The sequence below is a fragment of the Aspergillus tanneri genome, assembly GCF_003426965.1.
Source record: "Aspergillus tanneri strain NIH1004 chromosome Unknown AapTan_2_pilon_pilon_pilon, whole genome shotgun sequence".
Lineage (NCBI taxonomy): Eukaryota > Fungi > Ascomycota > Eurotiomycetes > Eurotiales > Aspergillaceae > Aspergillus > Aspergillus tanneri.
In genome coordinates, this window is record NW_022984629.1 from 2,075,613 (window position 1) to 2,090,920 (window position 15,308).

Here is a 15,308-nt window from a genome sequence, read left to right on the forward strand (position 1 = left end):
TTCACCCGAGACATGCGATATCTTTCATCGTCGCCGCAGCTAGAAAAAACCATCCCTGTTCTGCGTCAGCGGCTTCCCCGATTAGACCAATCCGATCTGGAGGACTTTGGATCCCATGATTGAGATCGACGCCGAGTAAGTGTTACCTGTAGACATGTACGGAGTAGTATGAGAGACAGAGAGTTGCTGGGACGACGTCACTGTAACCAGGCCACAGCCTGCATGGACCCCCGAGTGTACCCGATTTTCATGCAGGAGATGACCACATAGGTCGAGGACCTACCTAATTGAGAAGACCAGCTTCAATGCACGTCTGGCGCCTCCTACGTCGCAGGAGACCTGCGTCACTCATGGGAAGGTTGCATGAACTTCCCATCCTCCCCATCTAGAAACGATGGATGCACTCAATCAATTCCATTCCATGTACGGTGACCATTATATAGGACGTGCTGCGGTCACGGCAGCAGTACGGTCCCTAGATAGACAAACTAAATCATAAAAACACCATGTACACATACATACATTCATAACATATCGACAAATGTTCCTTGTTTCGGTAAATGAGGTGCTCCCTCCCAAGACTCCCGACTCAGACCAGGTATCAAAGGAAGATAGAAGTGGGAGAAAAAGAAAATGAGAACAAGAAACAAACCAGTACACCCCCTGACACCGCTCACAAAACTCCCTCTCAAAACCTGTAACAGTAATAATCAAACCACCCCACGCAGTCCGTAACATAATGACTCCAGGAAGAATGCCCTTTCAAGGCCTTTACACAGCCAATCGCCGGTCCCAACCGCTTGCCAGTCCGAAATCGTCCGTTTCGTCGTCGACTGTAGGCATCATGACTCCTCGGAACGGATCCAACAAGGCGGCCTGCCCTTCGGGCGACAGCCGAACGTCGTGGTAGGGGATGCCGTCATCCGTGCTGCCCATGCTCTCATCCGAGTAGCTGAGGACACTTCGTGCAACCGTATCCTGACTGGGGGGCATATCGTTGCTGCTGGTAGCAGACCACGCTTCAGGTGACAGTCTCTGCCCTTCTCCATGTGGTCCGGGCAACGGCACCGACCTCACGTCTAGTTTTGGACCATATTCAGCGGTGATAGACGCGAACGGCCCGCTATCTTCACCACATTCCTTTCCGCCATAGATTCCCGTGAAGATGTTCGAGTAGCCTCGGTCCATGTCACTTAAAACGTATTCCCAGTCCGACATCGTCATGGCTCCCGTGACCACATCTGGGGTAGCCGAGCCAGCAATCACTTGGCCGGGATCATAGTTCCCTGCGGGTGCGGAATAATAAGCCTTGTCCGCGGGGCCATGCGAAGGGAGGAAGTTATCGGGCGGGAGACTGGTCCAGCTAGAAGATCGTTCTTGGCGCTGAGAAACATGGGGACTGGTGCCGGAGATGGTGGCCCGACGTGATGGAGAGTTGGGCTTTACAATCTGATTGACACCAGCGCTCCCGGTCAAGCGGGACTTCAAGGATTGCAACTGCTTCATGGGCGACTTCAATGGCTTCTGCGTGGGTGGACACATACCCTGTGATTTACTGGAAGGCACGCTTTTGCTGCCATCCAACGACACCAAGACACTAGCTAAGTTGCTGAACTCGATGGCAGCAGGCAACGATTCCGACTCCATCTGATCGACGACCGTTCTGAGCAGTTTCTGGCTTTCCTTGACAATCTTGCTATCCCGCTTGAGGCCAATATTTTGCCATAAAAGCCCCAAGCCACAAGTAAATACCAATTCTTTGCGGTTAACATTGATGGAAAGGCTTAGACGCCGCTCGTCGAGTAGCTCAAGAATTTGAATGATATGTTTGCTGGAATCGGCGACAGCAAGAACGGATGGTGGGCGAATATGCTCGTCACCGAAGCACACGGCGGGGCGATGGATCAGAGACCGAATAAAGTAGTAGACAAGGGACTAGAAGCGAACTAATGAGCCATCATTCTTTGATTTCCAGATCGATGCCAGTACTTACCAAAAGCGGAGAACGGCTACTGGTGACATTTGTGCTCGGCTTATCCTGTGTGAATTCAAGGCGAAGATGAGAGGGCAGTGCCTGGGCCCATCCATCTAGTCGACCCGCAACCGAACGCAACTTACACACAGAGATCACATAATCGCCATCTGAGGGATATAGGTCTTCAAGAGCTTTGTTCAATATTCTCGAAGCAGCGAATAGAGCAATGGCGCTGGACACACGGGTAGATTCTCCCGGAAGAGTCGGCAAGAAGCCCGTTTCCGTGACATTTTCGTCGTCGATGTCCTCAGGGTACTCCGTGCGGATGTCGCCCTCGCGTAGAAGAACAGGCAATCCAGTTAGGGCAGCCGCAAAACTGTTGCAGAGTCAGAACCATGCACGCATATTGAAGGAGGGGTAGATCGCACCGGTCAATCACGTATTGACACCAGAACACTTTCTTCCGCGTTTCGGCCACAAGCGGGTTCGCCGAGAAGCGCTTCTGGCTCTGATGGAGTCTCAGCCGTTGGCAAATCCCAACAGATAGGCTCCGATAGCGTAGTAGGCTCGTATAGTCGCCCTTGGTCATACAATAGATTTGGGCCAGAACAAAGCACTGCAATGTTGAAATAGAAGTCTCGCTTGAAAGCAACTCAAGAGTGGGGGACCAGTTATCTTCAAAGAAAACGGGATCTTGGTTGGTTCTCGACTAAAATCACAATTCGCATTAGTTCATGAACTTGCAGGCGGCACCATACAAACAATGGGGGCCTTCAATCTTACAGTCGAAGCGAGAGCAGCAATCCCAAAGATCAAGTTCAATTGCGTCATGTCGTGTTTGTTGCCTTGTAGAGATTCCGTATTCGATATATACTGTTCATAGGTTTTCAGGATCGTGGGTCGGTGCACGACAGGGTAAAGAGGGGCCCATTCTTGGAAAAAGATATTGATGAGTTGATCAGACACCAACCGGGGTGCAGTCTTGATTGTCTGGTCAACACAGGAATGAGAGATGGTGGAGGGTGAGGCAGTCAAAGCACGGATTGAGATATGCGAGGGTAGTCGGCCCTGTTCCATAAGTCTGTTTGTGAAAGTATCTACGAAGAGTCAGTGTTAATTCCCCGCGGGCAACCGACGACAGTAACAGGTTACTTACCAATGAAACCACGGACACTCGAAATCCCAGCACATTCACCGTCAACCGCTTCATCTGGCTGCGAATGCTGCGGGACATGAATTATATCTTCCCCGGAGCTGGGCGGATTGGACTTGGCTGACCCCGCCGGTGACCGTGAGGTGTTCGCTTTCTGATACGAAGGAGAAGTAAAGGAATGGATGCGAGAGAGTACATCGATCTTCTCATCCTTCTCATCTAACAAAGTCTTCAGGTCCCTCACCTCAGCCTCCAGGGCCCTTACTCGCTCCTCCAGAGACTCCGTATATCCGCGAGGAAATGCTCGACGGCTCAATTTGTCGCTGGTCTTGCACTCGAAACCGACATTGGCGCATTGCGTGCAGCACGGTCGGATACCGTCACAGCGAATCTTCTTGCTTCTGCAACGATCACAGGCCTGGGCAATACGACTCTGCGAGCTGCTACCGACCTTGATCACTTTCATAGGAAGAATTCCAGGCATGTTGATTTTGGCCGATGCTGTTACGCATCTGCCTCGAGGATGGAAACGTATCTAAATCCGGGTTGGCGAGGTAAAGATTCTAAGGGTGAAGAAACAAAATTCGGGGGAGATTCAAGAGGCGTGTATATATGATGTGCGATATAGAGTACCGTATAGTCGATATCAATAATTTCTTTGGACTGGGTTGAATGATGGTGATAGAAGCGGGTTTCTTCTTATGAGAAGAAAAAGTAGAGACAACCGCTCCCAGATGTTAGGAAGAAGAGTCTGGACGGCCAAAAAAGCCACTGGATCAGTACTCCGGAGTACGACGGCGGGTTGCGGAAGGGAAGAGGCGACGGTGGTGGAGGGAAGAAGAGAACGCCCAAGTTGGGTGGACGAGGCTCGAGACTTTTCGATATGTACTTCGTACCCTAATCGTATCAGGTAATACCACGCAAGTGCGGGTGACGGCTGTTGACTCGAAAAGGGGGGCTGCGGGCCTCGCTATGTGGAGTCATATGTCTGTGGTCTAGACCAATAAGAAGAGAGTGCTTACGAGATGTCCAGGTCAGACGTTGCAGATTCGTCAAGGCGGGGTTGGAGATGGTACAGTATTACGCATACGGAACTCTAAAGGAAAAGTGCCTGGCGTTTTGATTCATGGAGAGACAAATTATCCGCACTCCTACTCCAGAGTATCTGTAGAGCACCTACATCCTGTAGTAATACTCAGGTATGGTGCCACCGTAAGCATCGTCCTTCAGCAATGGGGTTGTGCAGTTACCCGTTATCCAATATCCTCCTGTGGTGGCGAGCTCGTCACCCAGGGTGTGCAGAATAAGAACAAGCCAAGATTCTGGAGTATATTATGTACTACTCTGCACATAAGCAAAGAAATGAGGAGAAGTTGCGCAAATTGTCCGCTAAGAATGTATGTACGGATGAAGAGACATCCCTTATTGCCCTAGTTTGGCGATGGACGCAATCTACTCAGATTAGTCCTCCAACGACAGCCAATCTTAAGTCCTACCAGGAGCGATATCGGATCACCAGCCCTGATGCAGTCTCGTTCTTTCCTGTTCTTCGCGAGCGCAGTTTATGCTCTCTGTTAATATGTCAAGATTTGAATCCTGCTAATTTCCCAACGACTCCGAATACGGTTGCATTGATTTCTAAACTAGTCAGTCTCACGCCCCGCCTGCAGTGATCGTCATCTCTCTTGAACCATAATTAAAAGCTTTCCATATTCGCTCTCCTAGAAAACAAGTCAGAATTAAAAAAATAAAAAAAAATAGAAAGTAGACAATGACGAAGATCTTTTCAGCCCATTAGGCTTCAACCCAGTCTTCTCTTCCCTTCCAAAGGAAGACAACTATAACTAACGCAGGAGGTTGTCAGCACAACTAATTTCGCAGGCAGGGCATATGAAAGCGGCAAGAGAATAATGATTCCAGTCAAGTTATACTGCCCTGGTTGTGCATGACTATGCCTGAAATTAGAGGCAGCGGAATTGCATCGGACTGGGGTTTCAGATCTCCCTCAGCAATAGTACGAGATCCCGAATCTTGGCCGAATATTGCCGATATGTATTTTATTTTTCTTTCTTCTCCCGTTGTTTGCCCTTCAAAGATCAAGTCTGGATCAGTAAGGGCGGGAATGCCGTGTCACTGGTCAATGTTCCCCAGTCGTTCGCAATAGAGAATCGCGGGGGATCCGAGTTCCATCGTCTGATCCCTAAAGGGCTATAGAAGGATTAGACGAGGAGACTGTTGGTTGGTCTCTGCGAAGAGTGGGGAGTGGGGTGAACGATTGCACGGTGGAGAGAATTGGGGTATGCGATCCAAAAAATAACTGTGCTTGGGACCCTATCGGATTGGGATCACTTCTCAGTTGGGAGTCAGAAGTGAGTTTAATCATTATTATTAGGCAGGATCATTCTCTTCGATTGATACCGAGAGTTGACCGAGAAATCTCAGTTGTGGAGGTCAGAGTTTCGAGTCCTGACATTTTCGGTGATGCGACGTCAACTGCCGGAGCTCCTTTTACCATCGCCACAGGACGGAGTATATTGTACATAGACTGTCTCTGCGCTACGGAGCTCTCCACATGGTAAAGGATATCGAGATCATGGATAAGTACGGAGTGCGTATATCCGTACATCTATATATATATACTTCAACAGGGTAATTGGCTCTATTGTGGCTACAGTGTGAAACAGTCAAAATAGTCTTCAAGATTCAATCCATGAGCTCCTTTCTCCCTGAAACTATGCCACAAAGGTGTTGTCCTTGCCATGGGTCATTATTCCCCTGGTTCCAGAGTCTGGTTGAAACTCTCTCCCAACCCTCAGAATGTCATTGCCCGCCAACGGTCTATATCTTCCCCATTCTTGGTCAATCGGTTGGTGTACAGTTAAAACTTAATCCTCGTTAGTCACGTTATACCCCAACTGGGAAGTCTATCTTCGTTCATGATTTGATGGGTTGTTGTCCCCATGCATAAAGGGTCCAAAACTTAGATCAGTACCGTCTATCTGGGTGATCATCGTAGTAGATGCAATCTACGTAGGATTACATATTCAAGAAATCATGATTCATTTGATTGTTGATCACGAGAAATCTTCTTCAATATCGACTGAGTGCTGGCTACCGAGGTAGGCGCTGACAGTCTGGGACACCATCAAGGTGTCCCTCTACACGGCAAACAATGGCAACAGTTAGCATCTATGGAAGTCGATAAATTAATTGCCAATGGTATTGCTTACCTGCCTCGCGAGGTCCTCAATTCCCCGCTCCAGCAACTCTGCCTCTAATTCACGTAGTTTCATGATTGTGCTGAGCACGCCGGGTCGGAAAATTGTCAGCATATTCTCGTCCTGACTGATCTCCACAACCACCCCTTGAGTCTGTCGAAGTGTAACCAACTGGGCTTCCAGTCGATCCAGGATAATTACAACAGCCCGAAGCTGGAAAACATCCCACAGAGGATCAGTAGCTAAGCGGTCTCTGAGACTGCTGGATAGTTCCACTTCTGCTTCCTTCCAGCGGGCTCTAAGCTCTCTTCCTCCGTCATTGGTTTGTAGCACGTTGAAGCCAAGTCCATCTTCCTCGTTTACGCAAGCCCACCAGACAAATGGGCTGTCCCAGTTAGTGCTCCCTGCCTCTGAAGAGAACAACCGGATGCCGGGCACGTCTTTGTTGAAAGCCAGCTTAGCCATCTTCAATGGATCATCGTCAGGAATGTCCAGATCGAGAAAGATCTGGTTTGCACTCTCCCTTCCATTATCAAGAAACCCATACGAGAAAATCATCTCCGACGCCGGTTTTTCGTCGCCATACCTTCAATCAATAGAGTGAGCACCACCATACTGGTCACGCACAGAATAAGCTAGGCACTTACGAGATGGTAACTTCGTCACCAGCAGACAGTTTCCGACCGCGCCGTAACAGTAGGACTGCGTTCCCTTCAGCGCCTTCGTCATATAATGCCTTTACTGTATCCTCGGACGCATGATTCGCCATATCAATACATGGGACCATCGAGTGTCCGCTGCCGGGTAAATCCACCACGCGCGATCGATATACAGCATCAACGTATCTCCAATCATCGAATGTGAATTTACCGGTTTCTTCACTCCACCATAACCTGTTGCACCAAGATATACCCTCCGTGGATTTGCGAAGGTGTTCAAACTCCCTTTCGAGCGAGATCACTTTCGTATCTACCGCCAACCTTAATGAGGTTCCTTGTAGAAGCTCGAGTTCTTCTTCCGTGTAAAATGTAGGCAATAGTATTGATGGTGGTATGTACTTGATGTATTCGGTCCAGGGGTTTGAAAGTCCAATCTTATGTGGCTCATTGGCAAAGTCTGGACTGGAATGTGTAACTTGCATAATTAGAAATATCAGAGTTGCACCTCGAGCTGTCTGCGTATATCAGCCCAAGACCTCAATGAAGTCACGCCATAATACTAAGAAAGAAAGAAAGAAAGAAAGAAAAAGAAAAAGAAACAAAGGTAAAAAACTTACTCTTCCAAAATCCCCAACAGCGTCCAATACTTCCCTCAAATGGTGATCAGATTTGGCATGATTTTCAACCGACTGAAGCGAGAGAATCATATCAGATGGAATACTCAGGAGGACTATCGAGTCCGACTCATTGGCTTCTGCATCCTCGCTAGACGTGTCTTCTGTTGCTACTATTGCAGTCCCCTTGTCTACCACATCTTCTGTCTGTAGCTTCTGGAATGCAACGCCATTGACAATGATGCCATTCAACTTCGTCCAGGAAGGCAACGTACCAACTGGGAGGTACTCACGTTTCATGACAGACTGATTTCGAAACTAGAGCGTTGCAGGCTTGCAGCTAGCTACCTCCGCTCCGATTTATGTAGTAGCTCAGCTACCCCACCTTATCGATAAGCAGACAGCCCTAAGCCCTACAGACCCAATTCGGGAATGATTGCGGAATATAGACGTCATATCATCACCGAACCAAATTGTTGTTTGCAATGTTATATATCGTTCAATTATACATTATATCAATCTAAGAAAGGGCGCCAGCTATACTTTTAGAAAGTGATAGAGGCTACCTTCCCTACGATAGAAGCGATGTCTACCAATCCACGTAGCCCAGCTTCGACTGCGATGCTCCAGTATATCCCTGTCCCAAGGCCGCCTCGTCCTTGCCTACTTCCATTGCGGTCTATCTGGCAACCTGCTACATTTCATACCCCTAAAAGTGTGCACATCTTCTTCAAAGGCTCTCTGACGAGAGATGGGACTGGCACCTCCGCAGAGGACAACGCCGTGACCGAACGAACACAGGTAACAAAGCAGACCCGATGGCGGATGCATCGAGCTCTGGGATTGAAGAGAGAGAAAAACCAAAGGGGAAATGGGACACAGAGGAAGGGGTGAAGCATGGGAAGAAAGCCAGGGGGGATCATCCAAAGCCAATAATCTGAATGAATGATGGGACTCAGGTTAGTTGGATATTAATCCCGATTGAAACTATTGGCCTCTCGAGTTAGCAAGAGACATGGCGCATTATTGGGAGCTGACCTGGTTCGTCTACATAGAAGAGAATTGATTCCATAACTTGGACACGGTTCAGACTTCTTAATTTACAAAGTCATACTCCTTGGACTTGAAGGAATCATCGGGAATTTGCGTTATCCATTACTGGGCATGTTATCTGTACATAAATTGACCCAAAGATTTACCGGCCGGGCTTGAAGCTGAGCACCTATAACGAAGTAGAGATCATTGGTTAGCAATGATATGTGCAAGAGGCAAATAAAAAGTTATGCACGTACATCATGCCTTCCGACTTGAACGATTTCGTCTTCCGAGACTCGGATGCCACCAACACCCTCAATGTAGGAAATTGGCACATCACCCATGACTTTATGAGCGACATCACCTACGGTGCTATTTCTGTTTGATGTCAGAGAAGCAAACAGTAAAAAGGCTGAGGACTCACTTCTTGACCAAAACACAATCTCGAAACACAGCACTGCCAGCGCCAGACGCAAACGTATGTACATTTCTAACAGGGAACACCGGTACAAGCCCCAAGAGTTCTGCTGCTCGTGTAAGGCATTGGACCACCCCCGTTGACCCGAAGCGATAAAGTACCATGTCTTTCAGGTTTTCGACGCGGCTTGTTTAAGGTCAGTAACCCATCTTCAAATAATATGTGAGCTGCTATACTTCTTCAGTTTCTCGTCCATCTCCTTCAAGCCGCCCCCGTCAGGATCGCCCATGTCTATGAGATCTTCCCTTGTATCTAGATATTCGCTGCCCTCTATGTATTTGATATAATTTTGTTTTGCTAATCTCCGAAGAAACACTTCTGAAATGGCGGAGCAGAGGACGATGGATTTCGGATCTTGCATCTTGGCGATTTTACTGATATTCTGCACCCATGCTTGTCAATAAAGACATAACAACAGAACCAGATAGCCACAAACCTTGTCGGCATCGGGATGATCAATTTTATTCAAGGCAAACACGGTGGGGAACTTTTCCTCAATGAAAGATTCCACAACCCGTTCGATCGTTTCCTCTGACCAGTTTTCAAGAGGCTCTTTAAGCCCTATTCGGTCTAAACATCTTGCAACAATCGATGTTGTACTCCCATACCCAGAAAATTGGTTTTGCAAAGTGTCTACTGCCGTCGACTCTAGCCTTGAGGTTAATAGGGTTCCTGGCAGGGGAAAGGCGGACTAACTAATTGCGACATGTCTCCTCTTGATTGAGCCCCTACCAATGATCAGATTGAGCCCTTCCAAAACCATTCTTTATAACACACTTACCACTTCTGCATCAAGTTTCCTAGTACCCATCGCACAATTTCGGACCGAAGCCATTCAATGTCTTGTGAAGGGTCATACCCTCGTGTTGCTTTGCCTGCAGATACAGAGAGACCTGTCAGTGACTATTATCCACACCAAATATTAAACAGGTGATCTCTATAAAGTCACATATTATATCAGACCTTCTGCATCTGTTGTCCCGCTAACGTCCACCACATGGATCAAAGCATCTGCATGACGCAAGTCATCTAAGAACTTATTGCCTAGTCCCCGTCCTTGATGCGCTCCAGGTACCAGACCTGCAACGTCCAGAAGTTCGATAGGAACGGAGCGTCGTCCGTCGACGCAACCTCCATAGTTTGGTTTGCATTTCTCCGATATATTGAATCGCTGACAGGCGCATTCTATTTGGAGGTACCCAATGGCACGCTGGGGATCTATAGTAGTGAAACTAGAGTTCACCAAGGCAAGTTAGAACGGTCGCAAAAGTAATTTTGGCGCAGACAGGACAAGACTCGTGGGGGATGTCTGGGCGGGGTGATTTAGCACGCAGTTTGGTCACGCACGGAAAATTTCCTAGACACGGATTGACATGGTTAATAAACACAAATATGATATGCACAACTAATAACCTTACCAACTTTAGAAGAAGCATCTGTCAAACTATTCAGCGTGGTCGATTTCCCACTAGATGGCTATATGCCCCTCAGTTCAGTCAGCGGCGTGTTTTCCGCGCTGGAAGAGAAGCAGACCTTTCCAACCAGCCCAATTAACGGATCTCTAGGCATTGTTATCTGTGTTCTAGGATGCAAATGTGGGTATACAAAAGAAGAACAATGCACTAAACAGAAATCTATCCCGGTCTAATTGCAATACTACAGAAATCTCCAATACTGTGCCCGCGGGCAATGCCTGTAAATTCTGCTTCCCGGGAGAGGAAAGCGGTGTACTGGTTGGCAAGATAGACCGATTTTCGTCACATCCATTGACTGTCCAGTACACCCACATCTGGGCTTATGCTGAACAACAGATAGTTATAGATCACTGTGGATATGTCACAATAGAGAATTCATGGCTGAGAATAGAGATTCCGCACATAAACCCAGCCGACAGATGACATACTAAGTGGTATAGAAGTATTAGGCTGATATGCAGCAATAATGCTGTCATCTACTTCGCAAGACTGTCTGGTGCAAGAATCAGATGGACGCTCAACTGGAATAGACACAAGTCATTCAAAAACCTATTGGATAGTTCAACAATAAATGTCACTTCCACATGCCATGAACCTGTTTGCATAAATCTTCATGTGGTAGGAATGTAACCATCACGCTAACTTAGCTGGATCAATCATATATACACTAACAATGATGCGTGAAATTCATTGTACGGACCCCATGATCGGAATGTTTAGTCTAACCTTCAACTGCATTTGGAGATATAGCAAGAATAACGACCAAAGCGGCTATGATCAGTGCTGCGGCTACAAAAGCGATCAAGGCTATGCTGCCACGGCTGGCTGGGAATTTACCCCGGATAATCCAGTACTGACTCTCGAAGTAACGATGGAAGCCCACCAGGAGAATAAGAATGGCAACGCCGATAAATGTTGTCCCGAGCGGTTTACCTATACTGCGAAGACGTGCAGAAGTGGAGGTGGCTCGAATGGCGGCCGGATCGTAAAATGGAGGCGACAGAAGTGGCGGAAGGCCATGTGACGAAGCTTCAGCGCCCGATGTGTTCCCAGTAGAAGCAGTGTTCAAACGGAACAGCTGTGTCACCGCAATTCCGATAGACGCAAAAGCAAGGGATGTCCTCAGCCATGCAAGAAAAGTTCGCTCTATCAATTGTAAACGGTCAATTAGTATAACGTGGACAATAGGAGGGCGATAATTCTTTGCGAAATTAGACGCACCCAAAGCCAGATGATCTCGAGCAACACTCCCCTTATTTTCAAGCTCTAGACTTCCGTATCTGTCTGCCATGCGGCTATACCATGAAGCCTTCGGCGCCGAGTTTGATTGTGGATTTTGGTGATCATCACCTGAGTCCCGTTGCGTCGAGTCCTTTCGAGGTGCATCCCCAGAACCCGAATCTCGATTCCTCAGACTATCCGTTGAGTGATACTGTCGTCTGGATGACTCAGATCTCTTCACTATGGGAGTTGATTCGTTGACCGACTGCAGTTGCTCTTGGCCAGGCGCTACAGGCGCATGTTTCTGTGTACCGAAAGAAGACATGCGTCTTGGTTCATTACCAGACGAATAGGAGAATGAAGATCGCTGTGTGGGAAATGAGGCGTTGACCTCTTTGGCGTTCGGATGGGTCAAATCAGAGGAGTCCATGATGGCGTGCTCGTAAGATAGCAGGGTTTATATGTACATCAATCTTAGTCGTAAAGGATTAGCGTGTTAGTTAGTAGGTCGACTTCGGGATTTACCCGGGGCGGAGATCTGGGATTCGTGGAAGCTTCGAAGGTCCCCTACTCGAGTTGAGATGGAGAGGCAAGATATAGAGGTGCGAAGGATATAAAGTTGAAAATGCGGGCACTGGCTCTCGCTCTTGCACTGACTTGTCTTTTATCACTCGGCCTGACTGCAGCTGAACTCTTTCTTTATATTTCTTTTGCTCAACATCACGCGCGATTGAACCGCCGTCGCACGAACTAGCTAATTCCAGTTAGTGATATCCCGAGCACATGATGATCAAGATCCACTAATCCCTCTAGGGGTTAATTGCCGTTTGATTAGGGAAGGCGGTCACAGTGCTTTAAGATTCTGCCAGCTGATCGCGGCTGCCTTATGTCATCATGCCTCTTAGTTATTATGAAGTGGTGAACGAAGGAGCTGACATCTCTCTTGTGGACAAGCCAAGTGAGCATGTCCATTCCTTTCAAGATGGCATCTGAAGTGTCCATACCAAATACAGCTCCAAAAGCCAAGATTGATTTGTCCAAAAGGCTCTCGGAGCTCCGAGCGAGTAATCGCAAATCTCAAACTGCGTCGTCCAGAGAACCAGCTCCCGTCACCCCGCCTCTCGCCAACCCACCCGACTTATCATCTCACCAGTATATACGGCCTGTGCGGCGGATTCTATCGAGAAAAGACCATGATCTCTTCCTTTCATCTCCCACGTATACTCTAGTTCTTGCCTTCATTTTCGGTCTTTCCGATTCTGTACGTGGACGAGCAATAAAAGATGTCAGTCGCCAACCTTCTTCCAACATCGGCAAGATCCTGTCAGTTCTAGACAATATTCGTGCCCTCGTAGACCGACATCCTTCTATTGACCAGGGAGGCTCGAGATTTGGCAATCCTGCTTTTCGCGATCTATTCGATGATGTCGCCGCGCGTTCTACCGCCTGGCATAGGGATATACTGGGAGTACAGGAAGCGACTGCTATAGAAGAGGTTTCGTCGTATCTAATCCACTCGTTGGGCTCGCGTGATCGATTAGATTATGGGTCTGGACATGAACTAAATTTCATGATGTGGCTACTGTGCCTTCACCAGTTGCAAATCATCTCCGAGACGGACTTCCCGTCAATTGTTTTCCAGATATACACCAACTACATGCATCTTATGCGTCAAGTTCAATCCACATACTATTTGGAACCGGCCGGGTCTCATGGGGTTTGGGGTCTCGATGACTACTATTTCCTCCCATTTCTTTTTGGCGCGTCACAGCTCGTTGGGCATCATTACATCACACCCTTGGCGATCCACAATACGGCAGTTCTCGACGAAGAAGGAGACCAATACATTTATCTAGACCAAGTGCGGTGGGTAGATAGTGTCAAGACGGTCAAGGGTTTACGCTGGCATAGCCCAATGCTTGACGATATATCGGGAGCCAAAAACTGGACCAAGATCGAGAGTGGGATGAAAAAGATGTTCGTCAAGGAGGTAATGGGTAAGCTGCCCATCATGCAACATTTCCTCTTTGGTAGTTTGCTCCCGGCTGCAGTAGGTATGGGAGAGATTACCGAGGATATGGAGGGTGATGAACATGACCATGGCCATGATCATCCCCACAGTCGACACACAGATCATTTTGGCGATTGCTGTGGGATCAAAGTGCCCAGCACTGTGGCAGCAGGTGAAGAGATGCGGAAACGAACAGGCGGGACAGGCTTGCGGCCGATTCCATTTGACTAGGAAGTTGGGTGTCTGATTGGAGTTTAGTCGGAATATCATAATATATATCAACATAATTCATTTTATCCGTCGGTCTGAATAGTGATTGTATTCGTTCAACCGCGACATAATTGCAGCTCGACCAAACCATGTCACTAAGAAGTTGACATTCGGCAAAACAATATTAACCACCACCATATTAACATAGGACATATCCCATCCAGATCACCGCACCAGACATGTACAAGGAAGTTCAACCACCCATAGGCTGTCTTTCCTGTTTATCCAACCTTGCCCCCCCCCCCCAAACAAAAAGCGAGCAGAAAGAAACCATATTCCACCCAATTAAACTCCTTCCTCGCAATACTCCCAAATCCCAAAACCTTCACGCGCAATGCTACCAACGTTAGCAAAGCTCCAAATCAAAAAGAGAATAAAAACATACCAATTCTTCAAACGAGTCGACATCCTTGGAGATAACTCCAGGCTTTATCCCTTCCGATTATTCTGTTCCTCCAACAGCAGCTGCCGAACCATAGACTCCGCCGTAGCAATGATCAGTTCATGATTATTCTCCGACACGGTGACCCGGATGAGCAAGCCGCCAGCGGGGGCAGCAACCTGGACTTGCCAGAGGGTGGTCATTCTATTCTGGACCTCGAAGAGCGTTTGATGGAGTTGTTCCACTTTCGGTGCACCAGTGGAGATACCGACCAGAGGGAAATGAATATACCAGGTAGGCATATTTGGCGTTGTATGTGTCTTTAAATGATTGAATTGGTAGGTAAAAGATATGACTGATTGAGTGGATATTGTTCTTGTCTTGTCTTGTCTCGTCATGCAATAAGAAGGATCTTGGGATCTGATAAAAAGATACAGGCCATAGTATAGATGAATCTTTTGTCAGAATGGAACCCAATTGTCCTGTTACACTTGTATGAGAGCTGTGAGTGATAGATATATGGGATATCCCGCCATAATGGATACAAGAGATGGAGATTCCAATTCTCCAAAGACTACGCTGATCATGTTTGGACAGTGAAAGAAAAGAGAGAGAGAGAAAAAGAGAGAGATAATAACAACATTGTGTCGTGGGCTTAATGCGCTAGTATGCTTAATCCGGTGGACTGGTTTGGTATAGGGCTGATATTTGTTTGTCTGATATATGTACTTATTCACTGCAGGTGGCGAAGGAAAGAACTAGAACAATGGCTGGGGTTGCAGTCACTACTATTTGTCTTGATCTACTTACGTAGCCC

The 15,308-nt window shown here is 47.6% G+C and overlaps 5 protein-coding genes across 5 annotated transcripts; 1 reads left to right on the plus strand and 4 right to left on the minus strand.

Moving 5' to 3' along the window:
- Positions 1 to 771: 771 nt before the first annotated feature.
- On the minus strand, positions 772 to 3,612 carry facB (C6 transcription factor FacB/Cat8; the record flags this gene model as incomplete). The annotated part of the gene is made up of 5 exons (XM_033565367.1): positions 772 to 1,935; positions 1,994 to 2,351; positions 2,404 to 2,684; positions 2,759 to 3,072; positions 3,132 to 3,612. The coding sequence occupies 5 exons, from the start codon at positions 3,610 to 3,612 to the stop codon at positions 772 to 774; spliced, it is 2,598 nt and encodes an 865-aa protein (XP_033431124.1).
- Positions 3,613 to 6,202: 2,590 nt separating this feature from the next.
- On the minus strand, positions 6,203 to 7,919 carry ATNIH1004_000660 (SET domain-containing protein; the record flags this gene model as incomplete). Its single annotated transcript, XM_033565368.1, has 4 exons — positions 6,203 to 6,286; positions 6,359 to 6,932; positions 6,994 to 7,520; positions 7,623 to 7,919. 4 exons carry the CDS (start codon positions 7,917 to 7,919, stop codon positions 6,203 to 6,205), a joined length of 1,482 nt encoding a protein of 493 aa, XP_033431125.1.
- Positions 7,920 to 8,814: 895 nt separating this feature from the next.
- ATNIH1004_000661 (uncharacterized protein) lies at positions 8,815 to 12,258 on the minus strand (the record flags this gene model as incomplete). Its single annotated transcript, XM_033565369.1, has 10 exons — positions 8,815 to 8,841; positions 8,912 to 9,032; positions 9,079 to 9,258; positions 9,309 to 9,514; positions 9,569 to 9,780; positions 9,829 to 9,860; positions 9,914 to 10,007; positions 10,096 to 10,350; positions 11,334 to 11,753; positions 11,829 to 12,258. The coding sequence occupies 10 exons, from the start codon at positions 12,256 to 12,258 to the stop codon at positions 8,815 to 8,817; spliced, it is 1,977 nt and encodes a 658-aa protein (XP_033431126.1).
- Positions 12,259 to 12,810: 552 nt separating this feature from the next.
- RRD2 (serine/threonine-protein phosphatase 2A activator) lies at positions 12,811 to 14,070 on the plus strand (the record flags this gene model as incomplete). Its single annotated transcript, XM_033565370.1, has 1 exon — positions 12,811 to 14,070. One exon carries the CDS (start codon positions 12,811 to 12,813, stop codon positions 14,068 to 14,070), a length of 1,260 nt encoding a protein of 419 aa, XP_033431127.1.
- Positions 14,071 to 14,434: 364 nt separating this feature from the next.
- On the minus strand, positions 14,435 to 14,793 carry ATNIH1004_000663 (uncharacterized protein; the record flags this gene model as incomplete). Its single annotated transcript, XM_033565371.1, has 3 exons — positions 14,435 to 14,446; positions 14,495 to 14,536; positions 14,584 to 14,793. The coding sequence occupies 3 exons, from the start codon at positions 14,791 to 14,793 to the stop codon at positions 14,435 to 14,437; spliced, it is 264 nt and encodes an 87-aa protein (XP_033431128.1).
- Positions 14,794 to 15,308: the final 515 nt, after the last annotated feature.